The 23,434-nt window shown below is 37.1% G+C and overlaps 1 protein-coding gene across 1 annotated transcript in view; it reads right to left on the reverse strand.

Moving 5' to 3' along the window:
• Positions 1–22,813, reverse strand: part of CSMD2 (CUB and Sushi multiple domains 2) — a gene marked incomplete at both ends in the record, with an annotated part of 607,174 nt that extends 584,361 nt beyond the window's left edge. The window contains one exon of the mRNA XM_083370102.1: positions 22,657–22,813. Within this exon, the coding sequence (XP_083226228.1) occupies positions 22,657–22,813 (157 nt within the window). The remainder of the gene's footprint in view (positions 1–22,656) is intronic.
• Between the last annotated feature and the right edge of the window lie 621 nt (positions 22,814–23,434).

Here is a 23,434-nt window from a genome sequence, read left to right on the forward strand (position 1 = left end):
GACCGATGCCGGTCCATGGACTGGGGTTTGGGGACCCCTGCAGTAAATGATGGATCTGGGCTGTCCTGATAGTTGAGTTCTGTGTTTGTTCTGTTTGTTTGTTTGATCTGATTATTTTCATTGCATTTGTGTTTTTGTTGTGAAATAATCTGAATCTTTTAAAGTAAGGCATTATATAAATCCTTTAATACAGGGGTGTCAAACTGCTGGCCTGTGGGCCGGATGTGTCATCAGAAAACCGCGCCCACCCCATTGCCGGCAATGGAGAAAAAGCTCCGATACATCGCGTGGCGTCACGTGACATCGTGAGTTTGACATATCTGCTTTAATACATAAAGGAAATTAATGAAGACCGATTTCTTGAAATTTGCCCAGAAATGAACTGAAATAGTTTAAATGATGTTATTTTTTAATAAATGTTATTATAATTTTAAATAACAAAAACTAAAAAAAACCCTATTATATAGAATGAAAAAGAGGCAAGAAAGAAAAGACAACAATTTAGAAATCAAAGAAAAAGTGACTTCCAATTTTGTTTTAGAGAAGTTATAATCACAAGTATAAAATAATCAATCTACAATTACAGCATTGTTTACATTTTCTCTACATCCATTATTTTTATTCTAATCCTCAAAAGCATACATACACACTGTGACTTCATTTTGTTTCCCGCAAAAAGTCAATAAAGATTTCTAATAATTCAATAAATGAAATACTGTTAACAAGTGAAATTAATCTATTTCAGAATACATTAATTCTGAAAAAATGTCTAGATACTGCATCAGTAATACCATCAGTAGTTTCTGCCTGCAGCTTCTGAATAATAAACTAGGATAATCTAATGCAAAATACATGAACTTCTAAATACTTAACTTTAAAACTGCTAAATTTGTTGTGCTATTTTAGTTGATCAACGTAACAATCACAAATGTCTCTCTTTCTGTTTAACATATCTTTCATTTTCAAAAATTAATTCCTCTAAAAACACATATGCAGGAGTATTTTAATGTATTTAAATATATAAGAACTGTTTCACAACATTAAAAGGAATCAGAAAAACAATGGATTGTATTTTGCAAGTATCAATGGATGCATAACCTTGTAATTTTATAATTAGATTCTAGATTCAAATTTATGTAACTATGAGAGCTTATTCTGTCACTGTCAAAGAAAAAGTGTAGTAGCAAAACACAGGACAGATGGAAGAGATAACCCAGCCTACCTCAAAGTAGGGAACTAATAGCCTGTTGCACAGGACCGTAAAGAAAACAAAATGAGAAAGTCTGAACATTGTTTTTAATATAAAGAGCTTGTCTAATTCACTATATTTCCTGAACTACTTTGATTATGCCTTTCTACTTTCTTCAATATTTCAATTGTTTTCTAACTATATTCTTAACTATGAGGTGAAACCTGACAAGAATAGAAAAATGAATTAAATCTTAACATTCCAGAATTATTTTATGAGAATTAAGTCCCTTTGGGTCTTCCAGATGTCACCCTCTCAAACCAACTAAAGCAGATATTTATAGTCTTTGTGAATCATGCATCCAAGATGGCTCCACCTAGTTATAAATTGTTCTAGAGACAATTTAACTATCAAGTGAGAGGCATCTGTGAATCTCTCTTTGTAACCAAGGTTCAATACACTTAAAAAAATTAAAACTCAATCCTATTGTTATAGGCAGCCCAAAAATTCCAAGAATTTTGGCCTTCATGAGTAGGAAGTACCATAGCATTCTGGAGTAATTGTACTTTGGGGAAATACTTCAAGGGCAGAATGCATTACAATAATCACAGTAAAATTTAAAGATTGAAACCCTCATTCAGTCCCCAGATCTAGAGAGTCATAAAATTCAGAGCCTCAAGGCTCCATCCTAGGCCCAGTACTCTTCAACATCTTCATCCATGACTTAGATGGGAGAATAGAAGGTGAACTCATCAAATTTGCAGATGACACCAAACTGGCAGCAGTAGCCAACACCCAAGAGTGCAGAGACAAACTCAGGATCCAAAAAGATCTTGACCAACTTGAACAATGGGCCCTATCTAACAAAATGAGTTTCAATGTGGAGAAAAGCAAAATCTTACATTTAGGCAGGAAAAATCAAAGGTACAAATACAGATTGGGCGAAACCTGGCTTAAAAACAGTAACTCTGAGAGGGACCTTGGAGTCCTAGTGGACGATCACTTGACTATGAGCCAGCAGTGTGCAGCAGCAACCAAAAAAAGCTAATACAATCCTGGGTTGTATAAACAGAGGCATAGAAAAGATCATGTGAAATAATATTACCGCTTTATAAAGCCCTAGTAAGACCACACCTGGAATACTGCAGCCAGTTTTGGTCACCATATCACAAAAAAGATGTTGAGAGCTTGGGAAAAAATCAGAGAAGAGTAACTAAGATGATCAGGGGCCTGAGACTAAAACATATGAAGAACAGCTATGGGACGTGGGTTTGGCTAGTCTAAAGAAAAGAATTAGTGGAGACATGATAGCAGTGTTCAAGTATCTGAGGGGCTGCCATAAGGAAGAGAGGGCCAGGTTGTTCACCAAAGCACTAGATGGAAGGATGAGAAACAACAGTTGGAAACTGATCAAAGACAGAAACAACCTGGAATTGAGGAGAAATTTCCTGACAGGAAGTTTCTTGATATCGTGCTTCTGGCTTTTGAAAGCAAATTTAGCTTCCGATGGCATATACAATCCTCAGTTTAACCTATGCATGAAAGATGCAAGTTACCTAAAGACAAAATAACTTTTTTTCTTTTATATATCAGGCTTACCAGGTATGCATAAGCCTCATCATATGAATGTTATGCAGTACTTTCAAGTATTTCTTGGAGTATTATCTAAACCATTATTTATCAGTTCACAGAATTTTATTCTGACTCATTCTTATAATTCTAGTTGGCTATTTAATACTATATTTTCTACATTGTTTAAAATTATAAATTTTAAAAGTTATTTTTAAAATTAAGGAATAATTTTGTGATCAAAGAACAAAATATTTATTTATTTATTTATTTTATTTGTATACCGCCCTTCTCCCGAAGGACTCAGGGCGGTGAACAGGGCAGTACATGTTAAAAGACAAGATACAAAAATTAAAAGAGATTAAACAAAATGCCCACAACTCTTACAATAGGTTAAAACACAATTAAAAGTAATAAAACCCAACCCCATCCCATCAGGCCAGGCCAGCTTGTTCGAATAGATAAGTCTTTAGATCGCGCCGGAAGGAGCGGAGGTCGGGTGCCATCCGGTGCTCAACCGGAAGACAATTCCATAAATAAATAAATAGAAATAGGTTTACTCAAAAATAATTAGAAATCAATTTGTTTGCAATAAATAGGCCCGACCAATATTACAGATTTGACAGTATTTAATAATTAGTTCCTCAGTATCTAAGACTATTGTTCCATGCCATATATTAGGCAGTATACTGTTTATTTCATATACTGATTTCTTATGACCGATTTTTCAACTGTTTGGAATCAATCAACAATTTCTAATTTATCTAATGAAAGAGCCAGTACAGCATAGTACTAAAACATCAAAAGGATCAGGGAGAATAAGACAGAAGTTCACACTCAATTATAAACCACAGTCCAAGATCTTCAACCAAGCAGTTCTTGGCCAAATCTATTCCTAGAGTTGGGGAGAAAAAGAACAATATTCAGCAAATACAGATAATCTTTTCAGCTTGGGCTTATTAGGAATTTTTGAGAACACTTGTTGGTTACAATAACAAAATGGTCTGTATGGGATTCTTAATAGGCATGGTCTGTAAAAAAAACCACCAGAAAACAAAACCTTATCTTAAGAATTGTTCTCTGCTGTTTCCAGAAAATGTAGCAACAACATTCATATAAAGAGGGCTTCCTACAGAGCAGCTCACATTGTCCAAGAACAGAGAAGATTAGAAGGAAATGCACCTAAGCAACTTTTTTCCTTCTTACTATCATATCAATTCACAGAAGGATGGTTATTGTAAACAACAGCAGTTAGAAGCTATGTATTCAAAGATACATAAATTTGTTTGGGCAGGGAAAAGGCCACGAGTTAAACTTAAGATTATGCAGGATACTCGTGAAAGAGGTGGTCTTAAAATGCCCAATTTTAAATTATATTATGAAGCTGCTGCGTTAGCAGGAATAAGTGATTGGCTTAATTTGACACAAGAGAGATTATTAAATCTTGAGGGCCACGACTTGTTGTTTGGCTGGCACGCATATTTGTTGTATGATAAGAAGGTAGATAATGTGTTTAGAGTGCATATTTTAAGACAGGCATTGTTGAGAGTTTGGAAGAAGTATAGACATAAGTTAGATTGCAAGATACCATTGTGGGCAATCCCAAAACACGCAATAGAAAATATAAATGTTGGTTTTAAACATGATGTGACTACGTATAAGGAGATTTTAAGTTTGGAAAGAAATGTCTGCTGTCTGAAACCATACAGCCTCTTGCGAGATGAGAAGATTGTCCAAACTTGGTTTCAATATACTCAGCTACGGGCCAGGTGGAAAGAAGATCAGAAAACTGGTTTTACAATGACTGATGAAAATCTGATAAAGCAAATCAGAAATCAGGGTCCAGCACATATTAAACGGATATATCTTGCTTTGATAGAAATTGACTCAGAAACAGAACTTGTTAAAGATTGTATGATTAAATGGGCCCAAAACATCCAAGAAGTTATTACAATGGACACGTGGGAAAGGATTTGGGTGAGGAACGTAAAATTCACACAAGCTCAAAATTTAAGAGAGAACTTTTATAAAATGTTTTACAGATGGCATTTAGATCCTAAAAAGCTTGCAAGTATGTATCCGAACTATCAGCCTAAATGCTGGAGGTGTGGTGAAGAAGATGCAACATATTTTCATATATGGTGGACTTGTAAAAAGGTTAAGGCTTTTTGGATAAAAATTTGGTGGAATATGCAGAAGATTTTTAAGCAAAGGATAAAGTTTTGTCCGCAACTTTTTTTGTTGGGAATAATTACAGATGTTACAGTTGTGGACACTAAGTTGATGCTGAATTTAATTACGGCAGCAAGACTCTTAATAGGTCAGTATTGGAAGAAGGAGGAACTGCTGACTATAGAAGAATGGACCTTAAAGGTTTCTGACCTGGCAGAGATGGCAAAGATATCGGCTTATTTGAAAGATCACTCGCAAGAACGTTATATTATGGAGTGGAGAAAATGGATCGAGTATATCCAGAATAAATATGGGACTAAAAAGTTTCATGTAGCATTTGAATAAGTCTTCCTTTCTTTTCTCTTTTTTTCTCTCTTTTTATATATTTTATATTAATAGTGTTATCCTATATGAGCTAGAGAGAGATAGATTTTAGAGTTTATGGTTGTAAGCATATGGATGTTTATGATTGGTTTTTTTTTGTTTTTTATACCTTGTACTTAGCTCTGGGAAGTCGGGGGGGGGGGGAGGGGAGGGGGGAGGGGTAGGGAGGGAGGGATAGGGGAGGGGTAGGGGGGATTGTTAAAGATAAAATGTATGATAAAACTTTTCAATAAAAAAAATTCTTCTTTCATCCTAATAGAATGGGCATGGGCACCTCTAATGTCATGATAAATTCCCCAATTGGTATCTGTAGGGATTAAAGTCCCTTGGGGGTACCTTTCGTAATGTGTGCCAGGCCTTCTGCTCCACCAGACTTTTTAAAACATAAGTTTAAATGAAATTAAATGGGAAACTGACAGACTGCAAAAGAAAGAACATGTCTCTAGCATAAACCTTTATGTCTAAAATTACCTTTGAGGCCCATGTTGGCCATCTGGTTGGGAATTCAAAGGCTGTTGTTGCCAGCCAATTTCAGGCTGCTCGGTGGATGATCTTTAAAAAAACAGAAAAAATAAACCCCCCAGAAAACAGAACTTCAGACAGACAAATGCATCAGGTATGACAGCCCACCTGAATTCATGGCTAGTATACTATATTCAGTGTAGCATGTCAGAAAATGTGTAACCACGGCCCTCAAAATCATTATACTTGAAAGTTTCAAGAATATAAAGGTCAGAGAAAAAGAGAGGGATATATTTGGAATGCAAGAATGATTTCCTATGGATGTTCCACTTACGGTAATTCAAAGCAATGGGAAAAGAAACTGTAAGCTCTAAAATATTCACTGGATTTAAAATCGACATTTCTACCTTTTTGAGAAATAATGAATTCTCAAGTACACTTGAAATATTGAGAAGCTTGTATGAGACTAAACAACATCAAAACAAAGCAATTGTTTATAAGGGGATAATAAATAGAAGATCCCAGAGATCCATTATTCTACATATTATTTGGAGGGCTGGTTTGAATATAAATTGTCCCTCGGCAATATGTCTAACTAAACTGGGATATTTTTTTCCTGTGGAGTCTTCTTCACAACTTGAATTTATTTCATAGGTAGAAACTTAAACTTTCACACACACACACACACACACACACAGAGAGAGAGAGAGAGAGAGAGAGAGAGAGAGAGAGAGAGAGAGAGAGAGAGAGAGAGAGAGAGAGAGAGAGAGAGAGAGAGATTTTTTAGCTATAACACATCCAAGCTTTCTACATTTTCACAACAAAAACTATTCAGGTCTTTAAAATCAAATCACTGCTCACTTTTGTCTAGATTATGTCCTCTTGTCTTCTCAGTTTAAAAATGCTATTAGTTGAAATATAGCAAGACAACCATTGTTTAGTTTGAGATACTGTTATGCATGTGATTCAAAGATGCAATTAAGGTAGTAATTCGGATGCAGTTTTTCAAATGATGTTTCTTGCTGTATCAAAGGACATTTTACTTAGGCTAAATGTTTTCTTTTCATTTTTTTTCAAAAAAAGAAGTAACATAAAAAAGAAACTAATAAGGTTTCTATTACTAGAAGCTACCAGATGGGAAGTCCAAAAACAATAAAATTACACTAAGGAGTTAACAAAACTATCTCTGAATATGTTACATTTGGAAAATTGTCCTTATAAAGAAATTAAATGGTAAATTAAACTCAATAAAAGGACAAAGTAGATCAAGTTCTTTTAATGAAATAGTTTTTGGGGTTTTTTTATCTTGTTTGCTTGTTGGATTCTGTAACAGCACAGACTCAGATTGATTTTTATAAGATATATGTTGAACAAATAATATTTTTAAGGATTTTCTGGCTTACATTTATCTTTGGATTTTATGTCATGTCATATTGTTTTTGAAGCAAGAAAGATGGATGTCATAGCTTTGATTAAAGTGCTTTCATCATATTCTTGTTGTTCTTTGTACATCTCATTTGAAGACAAAGCAATAACTATGGCCATTTTCACACAAGTCTTCTTTTAGTAAACCCAGAATAGTTTATATGAGCTTTTCAGTAATCTCATTTTTGGGTTTTTTATCACATTTTTAAAAAGAAAAAAATATGTAAAATATTAATATTAAAAATTAATATCCTACACATTGCATATGAAATAATTATACCAACACAGACAAAAGGAAAGAATAGAACATTAAACAAATAGACAGAAAAAGCCAACACTAAATTAATATAAATCACCTAAATATAGATGTAACTTTAATAAAGTAATAATGTATCCAATTGTGCATAAAAATTGCCTATATCTGTAAAATGTCGTGAAATCTATGTCGAAAGAAAACTTATTGTATTACTTTAGATTAGTAGAAAAAAGAAACTTTTAAAAATGGATGTATTAGAGATTTCTTGAATCCAATTTTGATACTTGGGGTAGTATTAGTTTTCCAATCTAAATATAGTTATATTGTCTACTGCCGTGTCCTTTATAATCAATACTCTTCAAAAACAGTCAGGTTCCACAATTTTAGAATATAATTGCTATTGAAATAACATTGAAATAACCTGAAAATGTTTAGTTAGGCATGTGTCTACTACATACATGACATGACAAATAAGAATTAATTTACCTACAGATTGTTTACATAACCATCAAAAGAAATCTTTCTTTTAAAAATGTTCTTGGAAGTATCTAATAGGTTTAGAATACCTTGATACTATTCGTGTGACTTGTCCAACCTTAATTTATGCTAGTACCTTATACTGCACATACAGAACTCAACTACAATATGACCATTAAAATGGTGGGCACACAGGCAACAGTTTGGAACAGAAAGTTCCATTAAGGTGCAGTTTGGTCAATTACAGATTGCTGAATAAACTGGCTGGGTTTGAATAGCTTGCTAAGCTGTAGGTGTCAGCCTTGCCATGTAGTCCAGGCAAAAAGCATACTGAGAACTACTAGCTTTAACTTTATTGTAAGGTTACATAACCGAATCTTGCAAGTTTGAAAGTATATCTATCTGCTCACCTGTACAGTCTAAAAAACACCAGAGAGGGTCATTATTAAATCATTATTGGGTTGTTGTTTTTTTTGATCCAAGAAACATTTAAGTCTCCTCCTCATGAAGAATGGAAGGCACATATAGCCTAAAATGCTACATCTCCTAAGCCTCTCTTCTCCACACACCTTTAGACCCAAAAAGACCTAAGAATATTATGATCTTCTGGACTAGGGTCCTTAGGCAGGGTAGAAATCTCATCTGGTTCCAAGATTTATAGGAGACAGCTCATTTCCTCTTTCAGTAAGACATCCTTTCTCAAAAAGCATCACCACAAGAACCAATCAATACAGATTTAGTAAGGTTATATATTGAGTCTATGGATGAAGTCTTCATCAATCTACCTTGTATCTCTCCACAGAAATCTTTAGTAAAGGTCAAAAGATTTATATGATCTGAAGAGAAATTAGTGTGTCTAATTGCAAATGCTGGTCCAAAATATTTGGACAAGGGATTATGACCCCAGTGTCAGAATCCATTTATATTTCATTTCTAACTGTGCAAATCTAAATCTCACCCCCTTACTGGATTCTGCCATTTCCAAGGAGGGGAAGAGAAGGCAGGGTTGTTAAGAGCCATCTCTATCCCTTAGATGCAAGGTTTGTGTATTCATCCTGCCTGGAGGCCATCACAAAAGACCAGGGAAGAAACCCTTTGAACTAAGAAGAAGAAAGAAAGAGGGAGAGGGGGGAATTCTGGTTTGTATCTCCGACTGGAATGTGAAGGGGAGGAAGTAATAATGTTCCAAATGTACTGGGGCTCTCCTTTCCCATGAGGAGTTTGACACCTGAAAATTGACTGATCCGGTACTGACCAAATGGACTGAGGGGACGGGTTTTACTCGGGGACACTTTTAAAGTATCAACCTGCAAGACAGTTTCCAGATCCTGTCTAGATTATCCACTGTCAACCATGTTTTAGTAAAAGTTCCTGTTTGGACAGTCCTGTCTCCAAGAGTTCTTTCTTCCTAAGATGTGGATTGGGGTGGGTTCTGACAACCAGGTTTTGTTTGTTTGTTTTAGGGAAATGGGATAATGACTTCAAAATATATGTATATATGTATTGACATTGAGATGGAAAGAAAATTTGGAGCAGGATGAACAACAAAAGGTCTCAGAAACTTTGAATAAAGGCCAACTCCACTAAGTAACAACCTGTCATATTTTGTCCTGGTAACAGAATGGCTCAAGAGATGCAACATTACATTATGTTTCTACCAAAGGGTTTGTCAATAAGAGGGGAAAAGATCACCACCCACTGGCTAAAGGGTAAGGCTTAAAAGAGACTGTCAGCCAGCATAATTAATGCTGTCCATTAACTCTAAGTGGAGAGAACTGTAGAAATAGCTACACAGAGAACAGGGTAGACTGCACTAGAAGCAGGAAGCTTTATTTTGTCAGAAAAGAAATAGTCAACCTAGTAATGCTTGACCATATGAAAACATAAAACCACATCTGCTTTATGATGCTTAATAGAAGTAAAAAGAAATGATCTTCAAAGAGAATGATTTTTTTTCATCGAATATTTAAATGATGAGTATAATCTCAGAGAAATTTAAACCTCAATAACCTTTATCAGGGGTCCCCAACCTATGGGCCGTGGCCTGGTACTGTACCGTGGGCTCTTGGCTAGTAGGCTGCAGAAATGGCTGGCCAGGGTGTGCATGTGTGGGCACACATTTCCCCCCCACTCGCACTAGTACCCATGGCCCTATTTGTGCACATGCGTGTGCGCAAACTGGAATGCTAGTATGGGGGTGTATGCACAGCCCATTTGCTCATGCGTGAATGGGCGCTAGTCAGCGTGGGGTGTGTGTGGCTGTTTGCGCATGCACATGGTGCCAGTGGGCATGGCCCCGTTTGCATGTGTGCACGCACACCAGTAATTTGGAAGCTGCTCTCTCTTCCAGGCCAGAAGCCCAGAAAGGTTGGAGAACTCTACTTTAGACTGCTCCTTCCATTTTTATAACTTGGTGTAATTTATGTGTAATTGCTGTTACATCTGATAACAAATTAATAAAGCAGAAATAGTTTTGTTGACATTTTTTAAAATTCTCTTTTGTTTTGCAAATCTGACATTGTTATTCATAATAAAAAATTTTAAAAAACAATCAGTAAGCTACTTGCTAAAATTGATTACACGTGCATCTCAAACATCCTCCAGTCTGTACTGGACAAAACAAATGGAAATTATCTAACTTTTTATCATCACCACTGTCCAACAAAGCAGCTTAGATTGAAAGTAAATGGTCAAAGCAAAGGTAATCATTTTTACCACTTGTCAAAACTTTTTACTGGCATTCCTTTCAACCATTCATTTAATGATGGTCAGGAGTTACAATGGCCTCAGAAAAAGTGTTTTATGACTTGAACTTGCACTATGATTATATTTATATTTATATTTATATTTATTAAATTTTTATACCGCCCTTCTCCCAAAGGACTCAGGGCGGTGTACAGGGCAATAAATATTAAAAAACAAAGTACAAAAGTTAAAAAACAATTAAATAATTATGCCCGATATATACAATAATAAAACCATATTAAAAACCCAACCCCAAACCCATCAAACCAGGCCGGATTGCTCAAATAAGTAAGTTTTTAGATCCCGCTGGAAGGAGCGAAGGTTGGGGGCCATCCGGAGCTCAACCGGCATGGTTCCACAGGTCTGGCGTGCCCACAGAGAATGCCCTCCCCCTGGGGGCCACCAGTCGACATTCTTTGATCGCAGGCACCCTGAGGAAGCACTCTCTGTGGGAGCGCACTGGATGGAGGGAAATTGACACCGGCCGCAGGTGCTGCCGTAGGTAATCCGGACCCATGCCATGTAGGGCTTTGTAGGTCATTACCAACACCTTGAATCTCACCCGGAGGGCAACCGGCAGCCAATGCAGCTCGTGGAGCAAAGGTGTGACATGGGAGTATCGGGAGACTCCCAACACAACTTGCGCGGCTGCATTCTGCACCAGTTGGAGCCTCCGAGTGGTCTTCAAGGGCAGCCCCATGTAGAGAGCATTACAGTAGTCCAAATGAGAGGTCACGAGCGCATGAGTGACTGTACGCAAAGCATCCCGGTCCAGATAGGGCCGCAAATGGCGCACCAGGCGGACCTGGGCAAAGGCCCCCCTAGTCACAGCTCCAATATGATCTTCTAAAGAGAGCTGTGAGTCTAGGAGGACCCCCAAGTTGCGAGTCCTATCTACGGGGGATAATAGCTCACCCCCCATAGTACCACCCCTGCAGTCTCAACGTCACAATTCAGGCACTTGGCAACCAGCTTGTGTTTATAACCAGTTGCAGCATCCTATGGTCATGTGACTGTGATTTGCTGGCTTCTGGCAAAAATCAGCAATTGGGGAAGCTGAGTTGACTTAATGACAAGTGGATTTACTTAATGTCTGAGAATAAAATTAGGCCCTGTCACATGGAAACTCGGCTCTTCTATGAAGGAGATGGGGAGTTAAAAAGTTTAATAAAAAAACAAATTTCTGACCATACTGATCTATGACCGAAATTCTGGTCCAATTGTGGTTATAAGTCCAGGATTACCCATATACCCCATTAATGAAAAAAACTGAGCCAGGAATCCTCAAGAGAAAAAAAAAAGAATGAAGTTTCTCAACCCTCTGTAGGTCAACCTTCCCCTATCTACCTTTCTTCATTTTCCAGATTTCCAAACTCACATGACTTTGGCTTTATTGGCTGCAAATTCTGATGTATTTAAAAGATGACAGGTGGGGATGCCTGGCCCAGCCTAGTGGGTCTCCACAAAGGACTTACAAGTATATCAGGGGTTTACCTGCCAGGCTTCTAGGCTGGACATTTGGTCATCCCTATGAGATTCATCAGAGCAAACAAAGAACTCAACTCTGATATACCTGTAGGTCCTTTGAGGAAGCCCACTAGGCTGGGCCAGGCATCTCCAACTGACTGCATTCTGGAAGTTGGATCCACATGTCTAAAGTTGTTGAGACTAAGAAATACTGTTCTGGTATATAATCCATTTAAAAAACATTAAACTTTGCCCACATTAAAAATATTGATCAGTACTTCCATTTTTTTTGAGAAAGAGTTAATTAAAAAGTAGAGAGCAAACATATATCATCTATTCAAGGTTGCAAATAGTGTACGTGTCCAACACCCAAAAGATTAAGCATGAATGAAATAGATTAAACACAGAGATGATCTAACTCAATGTTGCTTAATTTTAACAACTTCAAGATGTGTGGACTTCAATTCCCAGAATTCCATAGTCTGCATGCCAAACATGAACTTGAAATTTTCATCAGTGGCTATATTTTAGTGAAGCACTATGACACTGTCTCTGAAGAGAAGAGGGAAATAAGAAAAAGGAACACAATTGTTTCAGAATAGAGAACCTATCTCCTCTATATTGCTCCACCCTAGAGTTTACGTGTGTGTGTGTGTGTGTGTGTGTGTGTGTGTGTGTACATGCACATGCACATATTTAAACACACACATGAAGTTTGACCATGATAATTCCAAAAGACAGAAAGTAGAATGGATTGCTGCTTGATTGTATAGTGTAATGGACACAAGTCAGACTGAATATTTATTGCACCTTTCACTTGTTTGACAGATTTTCCAATGTTTAAAATGTACCTGTTACTGGATACCTTTAGACAGCTTGTAAATCAGCAACATTTTGGAGTTCTAGCTTTGCACTTAGCATCCAAGTGGATCCTAGCCACAGTAGGTGAAACAGTTCTGTCACTGAGAGACTTGGATGAGACCTGTATGCCCTAATCTCTTCATTTATTTTGCTTGCTCTCCTCAAAGTTCTAATCCAAATGTATATCTTAACAATTGTTTTCATATTATTTACTCCCTTAGCTAGGAAGAGTAAGAACCAACATTGGCAATTGTATTAGTGACATTTGGCAATATGGTTAGAAGTGGCTATTACACCATCCAAAGTCTTTAAGAACTACATACTGTCTTGGGATCTGGGACTGTTCACCCCAGCCTGAAACTGAAAACATTAAATTGAATTAGTACAAGGTACACCTTACATTAAAAAGGCATCTCCTTACAAATGGTTCTGTAACATTCTCATCAGTGATCCAAGTTACCAGTGAAGATGTGTTGCATGCACCTGTTCTGATGAATTGCCTTCTGACTGAACCGCTCAGACACCTAGAAAATAGCCACGCAAAGCTCAGCAGAATTGCTCAGTTGGCAGATGGAATAACCAAGGGACCAGGTGGCCCTTGACTACTGCACCTGCATGCATGTATCTCGTCTAAAGCATTAGGAATAGTAAAAGAAACCAAGAGCAGAGAGATTTTGACAGTTACAATTAGCAGTGTTAATACAAAAATGAAAGCACATATTTTATTATTGTTCAAGAATAATAAATCCATTTACATCATTATTAGGTTAATATGCCTTTTGCATCCAGATGAGTGAAAAATGATGTGAAGGGAAACTAAATAAATATCCCTGTTATTAGTATACAAATTAAAAAAGGAAGTTTCATTTGGCAATTATAATATTAACATATACGTTGTGACAAAGTATTTTATGGTATCAAGTATTTTAATTTCTCTCAAGAGTCTCAGTTATAAAACTGAAGAGCAGGGATGGGGTGGGCAAAGTTTCTAAGACTTCAATTCATCACAGGGCTGGACTATTGAACATTCCATTTTCTCATGTAAGTTTTTATCTTTTCTTTCTTTACAACAGCAGAAACAGATTTTTAGAATAGTCTCTTCAGGAATCACAAACATCCCACAGTAGCTCTATCAAGTAAACCAGACTAAGAAACAGACACTTGACATACCTTTAGTTATCTGTATAAGAAAAGCTATAGTAAGAGTATCTTGAAAGTCTGAATGAGCTACCTTTTGTCCCTCTTTTATCTTAATGAGAAGGGGGGGCACCATCTGAGTCATTTCATAAACTACTTTCTTGACGTGGACTCAAATTTCATTTATCTGACCATTGCCTTGGTAGCAGATCTTCCCTCTGTCCCTCAAGCCCATCCTCTCTATTCACCTGGCTGAAATGTTTTTGTAAAGATTTCAATTTAAGGCATTGTTAAAATTGTTCCTACTGATGAACTGTTAATTTAGTCATATTGTGATAATCTAAAAAAGTCTAGCTTTTGATACCCAGCACCCTCCCTTCAACTGACCTTTCTGTTCTCCATTAGCAGGAAGTAAGCAAACTCTGCTTAAATTGGATACATCTAAAATCTCCGTTATAATTTTTTGACTTTATTCTCATTGCATTCTTTACAAAGGGTAAACTTATTCATTGTATCTCAAGGTCTAGTGAGCAATTCAAATGAGAAATTAACAAGATAAACAGTCACATTGTTTTGAAACAGTTGGAAATATCGTGAACCTTTTGATTTGCTCTGAAGCTACCCTGTGTGAAAAACTGAAACTCAACAGATGTATACTATTAATTTCATGGCATAATGTTCTTGTAATATTGCAGCACAATCACAGTAGCCACTATCTCAGATTTTTAAAAACTCTGGGAAGATATGGGGAAAAAAACCTTTCAATGACAGTTTTTTATGACACCTAATTGAAACTTTGGAAAGCTCTTGTTTATGTATATGTCTCTATAGCAAACCTGGAAAAAAACAAGAAAGGTTCAAAAAATTTTCTTTATATTTGCACACACACACACACACACACACACATGCACACATACACATTCATGCTGTCTTATTTTTTTCTACCTGTTCTTTTTGAAATTGTTTACACTTATTTTGCTATTTTTTATTTGAACGAACCTTTGTAAAATCTATTAATAAAAATATTCTTTAAAAAAAGAAATCGTTTCTGATATTTGATTATCACGTAATGTTTGGACACTGTTTATTTGGTGGGGGGACGTTTAGCTCTTGATACTTGCAACATAATGTAAAATCATACAATGGCATTGGATGGCTGGATGGCATCCAAAGGCACGGAATGGTTGCTATGCCCTGATTAGTGCAATATGCCAACACAGGGAGAGGCAACCAGATACCCACTGATAGAAGCAGTTTGCTAGATGGGTCATTAAGGCAATTCTTGCAGTTTGACAGTTCAGCCAAAAGGAAATTTTCTATTCTTTTTTTCCTCTTTTTTCTTCAGTAAGAATTTTATCAAGATAAATTGTGGCGAAGTACTGACATCCATAAGGGGAACCCAGTTAAGACTTTAATTTCTCTGCTGTCTCATTTTGCCTTTCTCTCCTCTTAACCTTAATAGTCACAAAAAAGCCAAAACATGAAAATGCTTTCTTTCCAATCCCAGGTACCATCTAGAAAATGAGCCCAGCCAATTGCTATACAGAAATGTAGAACATATGATACTGCCTTATACCATGTCAGACAACCTTTTTGTAATATCTTATTTCGATATTAGAAGACTGTGACTTAAACACAATTCCTAGCAATCCAAGCCTGTATGGCCAATGGTGAGGGATACTAAGAATGCCACTCTCATCCAGCTCTTCAGGAGCCTCTTGTTTCCCAGTTGTTAATTGCAAACATTTTACTTTAATCCCTTTTAAGTGTTTTGGCAGAAAAAACCCCCCAGATGATTAATGTAATGTGATTTGTTTTTAAACAGATTATATCAGAAAGTCAACATGGATCTAGAAAGCAGATATTCTATGCTTTTTGTTTGATCTTTATCTTTTCTTAAAAGAAAGCAAATCTTATTGTCTATGGAGGTTCTCAGTCATCCAGGCCAGTGTTGTCCCAAAGGTGCTTTTCCCAAAGCACTTTTGGGAAAAGCATAATCTCAATTTCACCAAGTATTTAGGGCTGGTGAAATATGTTGTGTCATATGGAATGCAGATAGTTATGGACTATCTCTTACAAAGATAAGTCCTCATTCTCATGAAACTTATTTACTTGGTCTACTTTCCTTTGTACTTGAAGACAAGTGGGTCTGGGATTCTTGGAGTGGAGGGATCCTGATCAAGGACCTTATGATGTCTCCTGACCCACCAAACCTTTACCTTGTAATACCAATTATTTTGATTGTTCCTAATGTCCTGTGTAACATCACTGAGGGCACTGTGAAAAATTAAAACTGTAGACTTTTGTCACCACAAAAGAATATAGCTGGGGGAAGCAGCAGTGTACTCTATGAAGGCACTGCAAACATGCCAAACTTTTGATAAAGCCAAAGTGCTCTGAGATCTGATACCCTGGTCAGCAACTGGTCAGAAAAAAAAAATTGGGGAATCAGCCAACAAATTAAAACTCCAACTTCAGCTATCCTAATGGCCTAACAGAATAAAAAAAATATAGAATAACAGAGTTGGAAGGGATCTTGGAGGTCTTGTAGTCCAACCCCTTGCTCAGGCAGGAATCCCTATAACATTTGAGTCAAATGGTTGTCCATTCTCTTCTTAAAAACCTTCAGTGTTGGAGCACCATAACTTCTGGAGGCAAGTTGTTCTGCTAATTAATTGTTCTAACTGTCAAGAACTTTCTCCTTATTTCTAGGTTGCTTCTCTCCATGATAAGTTTCCATTCATTGATTCTTTTTCTGCCTTCAGGTGCTTTGGAAATTAGTTGACTCCCTCTTCTTTGTGGCAACCCCTGAGATATTGGAAGACTGCTATCATGTCACCCCTAGTCCTTCTCTTCAACAAAGTAGACATACCCAATTCCAGCAACTCTTCTTCATATGTTTTAGCCTCCAATACTCTAATCATCTTTGTTGCTCTTCTCTGCACTCTTTCTAGAGTCTCAACATCTTTTTATAGTGTGGCGACCAAAATTGGATGCAGTATTCCAAATATGGTCGTACCATGGCATTATAAAGTGATACTAACACTAAATCCAACCCCCACTAGCACTGTTTCCTCTTGCTTGCTTCTGGAATAACAGTAGAATTGGATTGCTCAAGGTGCTTGCAATTGATAACTTCTATCTTCAAAGAAACAGCCTAAGACAGGGTTTATTCTTCATAGAAATCCCATGATTTGTTGTTGTCACCCACCCAAAATTGTGTTTTAAGATTGGTGGCCATAAAATTCCTTTAAATAAATACATTTGTTTAAATGTGGCTGACTTACCACCATTCATTTAATGACTGTTTGTACTTATGACAGCATTGAAAAAATGACTTATGACAGGTCCTTACACATATAACCATCACAGCATTCCCACAATCATATGATCAAAATTCAGGTGCTTGGCAACCAGAAAGTATTTATAAAAGTTGCAGCATCCACAGGGTCATATGATCACCATTTGTGGCCTTTGTGGTTTGTACACGGCTTTTGTGTTGCTTAATCTGTTAATACTTAATTTAATTAAGTATTTAATTAAAGTATGCATAGCTAGAGCATAGCTAGCTCAGATAATTTGAATTGATGGAAAACAATCTCATATCATTTATCTCTTTCCCAAATCTGTTCACACTATCCTTCAGTTTGCAAGCTTACCCAGCCAACAAAGCTGGTTCATAAAATATATACATCGATTCATGTCTTTTTATCCTAATATTCTGTTTTCTATATAGAATATTACATAAAAGTGAATATTAAGAGAAATGTGTTCACACACAAACTTATAAAAATAACTAAGGTATGTTTTTCTGCACATAATTTTTCTTCCTCTAATGAATTTGGTATGTTAGCATGGATGTATGTTTTTTTTATAGTTTAAAAATAAACATACATACTTTAAAAGAATACAAGAACTGAAACATGGATAACCTATTACAAACATTGGGGAGGCATTGGATAGGTTTTGGAGGCTCTGTTCTTACCCTCAATTACAGTGGTGATGGATACACCTTTAGAAAATCTGAAAGGTCAGGTTGGGGATTAATATAATCCAGGACACTGTATTAGTCCCTCCTTAGGCATGATAGCCTGTTGGGTGACTTTGGGTCAATCACCAGGAGACATATCTCTCTCTCTCTCTCTCTCTCTCTCTCTCTCTCTCTCTCTCTCTCTCTCTCTCTCTCTCTCTTGCAAGTCACCCCCAGATGTGCTGGTTTACACACACACACACACACACACACACCCCAATCATTCTTAAAGAGCATGGCCAATGATAATAATTAATAATTAATTAATTTGCAATTTTACTTGAGAGTTGACTTTGAATATTTTGTTTGAATATTTTTGTTACACAAGCATAAGTTTTTATGACCTTTTTGGCTTGAAGAATAGACCATCTGAAAGTAGCACGTGGAGAATTACACTCCAAAAGTGAATATGCTCCAAAGCCTAAGCAGGAAACTCAGAAATTTTGACAAAGAATGTGAAAAAGCAGAGAAAGAAGTTTTATTCCTATTGTGTTTTTTTTTAAAAAAAAAGGATGCTAACAATCTGAAACACTTCTGGGCTGCATCAGCCCATATAAATTTTGCACCTTGAGTAAAAATGAGAAATGCAAGTGCCAGTAAGACAGAACTAGAAAAGTGGTTGTCATCCTAATGAGTGAAATATAGGAGGTAGGAAGATATGGACTAACAAGAACTTCGCTTCCCAGTTCCCTAATTATGCAACATCAGTCACATAATGACTATAAACTAAGATGGAGATAAGGCACAAACGATCTCTATCCTAACACCCTGAAACACCTTTGATTGTTCTTTAAATTTACACATACCAAAATGGGTTTTTTAAAGCACAGAACTGAGGTTGAGCATATGAGGGATTCCAAGCTATCCCACTGAGCCTGCCTCTTCTTAGCTATGTCCAGAGCTAAATAGAGTTGCTGTACTACTCAGAGGTGCTGTAAATTTTCTGCTCCTGGTCATGCTACAATGTGATGACTGGCTATAAAGGGGTTTCTCAAAATAAATATTCCAACAGTGCAAGAAAACCTGTTCTAGCAATTCTGCAAGAGAAGGGTTTTAACTGTCCTTTCACCACCAGAAACTAGGGGGGGGGGGGAGAATGTAGCTCAGATCCAGTCCCAAACCATAAACCCAAATCCTTCTTTAAGTGGCTCCTTTCAGTTCAGATTAAAAAAAAAACCCACAGGAAAGAATTGACTAACCATAGGAAACTTCTTCCTGCGGTTATTCCTTTCCAGCTTATTCAAGTCTGCATAGAAACTCAGTACCCAATAGCAAAGATGAGATGCTGATTCATTTAGCAAAGAGTATTAACAATTTAAACTTCATTTAGAAAGGGAGCTACAGTAGTTGATTGTGCTTGCTTTATAACATCCTGTTAAATCATAACATCATTGTTGATTTTGGCTTAACACGCAGTGTGAAACCAGTCACTGTAGTTTCTAGATGGTTTATGTTTTTAATGCAATAAGGAAATCACCCAACAACATGTTCAACAAATCATGCTTAAAAATAAACAAGGACTGAACCCATTCTTGGTCATATCTCATACATTTTACCTTACCACACCAAGTCAAATGAAGCTTGTTAGGCTGACTGAGTGGCCCTGTACACAAGGGTCAAAAAATCATGTGTCTCAGGCAGCTTATTTTTATTCATTTTGACTCCAGAGTTGCTCACTGTTCTATCACACTACCTCACAGGGCTTTTGTTAGAAAGTAAGAACAGAACTCAATGAAAGCAATAGGTTTGCTTTGGATGCCAATCCATTTACAGCAGCTGTGTAACAAACAATATCTTTAGAGACGACTTATGATTTGAAAGGATAAGCTGCAGCAAGGAAAATTGACAGCAGATTTTTCACAGGGTCAGAGTTGGAGCTAGATTATCAGTCCAATGAAAAGCACTGCCCTTCATGGCTTTATTTTTTTAAAAAAAATACATTGTATTTTACAATATTAAAGCATCTGACAAAACAGAAAATAGCCTTTTCCTTTGATAAGAGAAATACTCCTTATGCAATAAGAAACTTTATCATTATTGCTAACTCATAACAGTCTACATATCTGATGACTTACAATTTTCTCTAGAAAATGTAGTACTTTTAAAAAAAATGGCAATATTCTACCTTTCTATCCCACTTTCAATGTACAATTGGAATTACTGACAAATGTTACCAATTAGAAGAAAAAGATTAATATACTAGCAAGGTGACGGAGTTTAGATATATACTTAGATACAATCATTTAATACATATAACCACTATTTCCAGTAGTATTATTCACACACCTGTAGTGCCACACTTTGGACAGTCATGGTCATTACTCTCTAATAATGGGGAGGGTCTCCAGAGAAAAGAAGCAGGTGAAGCAGGCATCCCATAATCAATATGTGAGATTTCAGTTTTGCTCCAATATAGCAAACAAAGCTCTGACATTTTACCAAAGGCTTTTAAAAGAATCAAAAAGTGCACTAGAATAACAGAAATAGGATTATCAAATCAGCAGTTAGTGAAGTATGAAATAATAACTGCATTCTTTTTAACAGAAGGGACAAATTTGCTTGGAAAACTTAAGAAACTTAGAATATTTTATCCATCCTTAAAAATAGGGTAAGGTTTTTTTTAAAAAAAATCAAACCCCAAGTAACCAGTTTCTAGCAAAATGAGACTTTTAGAGGAGAATGAAGATCTAGACAGTGACAGCTCACCAGCCCAAATGAAGTCCATCAAGATATGACTGATCTATAGGAACAGATCAGTCTCCTCTAATTTGCTATTCTCCATCTGATACTAGCCTATAAATCTGATCAACCCCAAGGAAGCAGAGAACTACAGTTGGAAATGATGAGTGGTTTGGTGTTGGAGAATGATAAATAGGTAATCAAAATAGTAAAATGCAACAATCCAAGTATCTATGGAGATTCTCAATCATCTAGGCCATAGTTGTCCCAAAAATGCTTTTTAAAGAGGCAACTGGATTTTCACTTCTCATCCAAGAAGCTTTTTCAGCTCTCTCCCCACCATCCAGTCAGAGCTGAATAAGCTTCTTGGAGAAGTGAAATGTTTTCAAAGAAAAACAAAGTCTTTTTTATATATATGTAAGGAAATTTAAACTGGATTCTCTACAAATGGAGAAACTATGAGGCAAAAGAGGATGAGAAGGCAAATTGAAATATTCCAGTAACTGCATCTAACTAGCATCCCACTTGTAGAATACAGAGGTTTGACTGCTTCCTCTCTCAATAAGCCCAGACATCTCAAAAAGCAAGAAAATAGACACAGCCAGTCAAAAACAAGATTCTGTCCTTAATTGAGTTCACTCACTCTCCTCTTTACCTTCCAATGTCATCTTTATGAGAGTTTCCCAAAGATAACCCCAAACAAACAGCTGATTGTCAACCCAAATCTTCTGGGAGAAACTCTCCCAGGATGAAAGACCTCAGTTGTTTTTCAGTCCAATCACAAAGTTGACCTAATGATGTATAAAAATACATCCACGCATGGCATCCAACCTCCCCGTACACTGAAGTAAAAATGCACTGCATCTGGTAGAGCTTCAGTTCCTTCACATTTTTATGTTCAGGATTGTGGCCAGATCACTTTGGAAAGGGGCAGAAAAGAAGTCAAAGACCTGGGAAGAAAGATTTCCCCAACGCATCCATCCATCCGTGAAGAAATCCTAACTAATCCAACCTCTTGCAGGCATTAAATCACCCTTTAAGAAAAACCAACTGTCCCTTCTTTCTTCGCTCAATAACACACTTGTCAAGAAATCAAACTTCAGCCTTTGCCAGCTTCTGCATCAGGGAAGGTAGGAGAAAAGCCCTACTTCCTTTTTGATCTATTCTGGAGGTGGAAAATTATTAGCAAAGTCAAGGCCTTAATTCTATTCTGAGTAAAAATGGGGAGGGGGCTGGTTTGTTTGTGTGAAGATCTCCTGGATGTATTGTATCACAAAAAATTAGAGTTTTCTCAAGTATAATCTTTTGTTAGATAACAAAAATCTAAAGACATCCAGAGGGAGGTATATCTTCTTCACATAATGTTTTTTCCCAGTTTTGCAAATTACCATCCCAAAGGGAAAAAAATAAAATAAATCAATTCTACAGACGGTATTCTGGAGGGGCTTGCATCCATTCTTCACCCACCTTCTCACTCATCCAGGGGAAGAAATTACCCTTTGAAAATTTGTTGCTCAGATGCCCTATCCTTGCAAAGTTTAACAGTCTGGATGAGAAGCAAAATGTACTAAAAACTGCCAAGCTCAGGCAGCTTCCCTGAAACAAGACCCACTGGATTCTCAATTCTACCGGCTCTCTCCCTTGGGGAAAAAAAATGCAGATCAAGAGTAGAAAAGAAACTGATGGGTCATCCATTGGTCTTGGAGAAGGAGAGATGTGGTCAGCCCCGGCGCATACATTTACGGCTTTACCCCATAAGCTTCCCCCCCCCAAACTTAACCGTCTTTCTCGAACCCCACTTACCGGTGGCTGTTGTTGCCAAAACCCCCACCGAGAGCAGTAAAATCCGGCTCCAATAGCTCACTTCCACCGTCATGAGAGCAAAAATCCCCAATTTCCCCCAATTCCGTTTAAAGCTGCAGCGGCATGCCGGCTTGTCCCAACCGAAAGAGGATTGCATGTCAAACAGGAGCTGGGGGGCTGATTCGCTTGGAAGAGAAGGAGGGAACAGGAGGAGGAGGGGGGAGAGAGGGAGGTGGGTGATTGGTCTGGATTCCTCTTCCTTTTCAACCCCCCCCCTCCTCCTTTCTTTGATCAGTGGAAGAATCTAACGGAGGAGAAAAGGGAAGTATCCAGCTTGGGGGTTCTGGAGGATGGCCCTCGTTTAATCTTATGTACATGTATAAGATTAATAAGGTGGGGTGGTGGTTGTTGGTTTTTTTTTTCCCCTCTCTAGGAGGAAAAATCGGGATGTATGGACAGCCTCTGTGTTCCCTCCTCCCAGCTGCTGCAGCTGGACTAAACCAAATTACGCAGGAGCTTGGGGAGAGAACTGGTACTCTATTCCCCCTCCCCGTTCCCTTCATCCCCCGTTTTTCTCTTAATATTATTATATACTTTTAAGCACTATCTTGAACTATCTGAAACTACTTCTAAGGCCTTAGTGATTAATCACTGATTCACCCTGGAGAGATTTTTTTTTTTGTTTTTTAAAAAAAGATGATCTGCCTTTGGAAAAAATAAAACACAAATAAAATGCTAAATTAGGAAGACGAATGTGTGGGGGGTGGGGGTGGGGGTG

This window comes from Vipera ursinii (assembly GCF_947247035.1).
Source record: "Vipera ursinii genome assembly, chromosome: 9".
NCBI lineage: Eukaryota > Metazoa > Chordata > Lepidosauria > Squamata > Viperidae > Vipera > Vipera ursinii.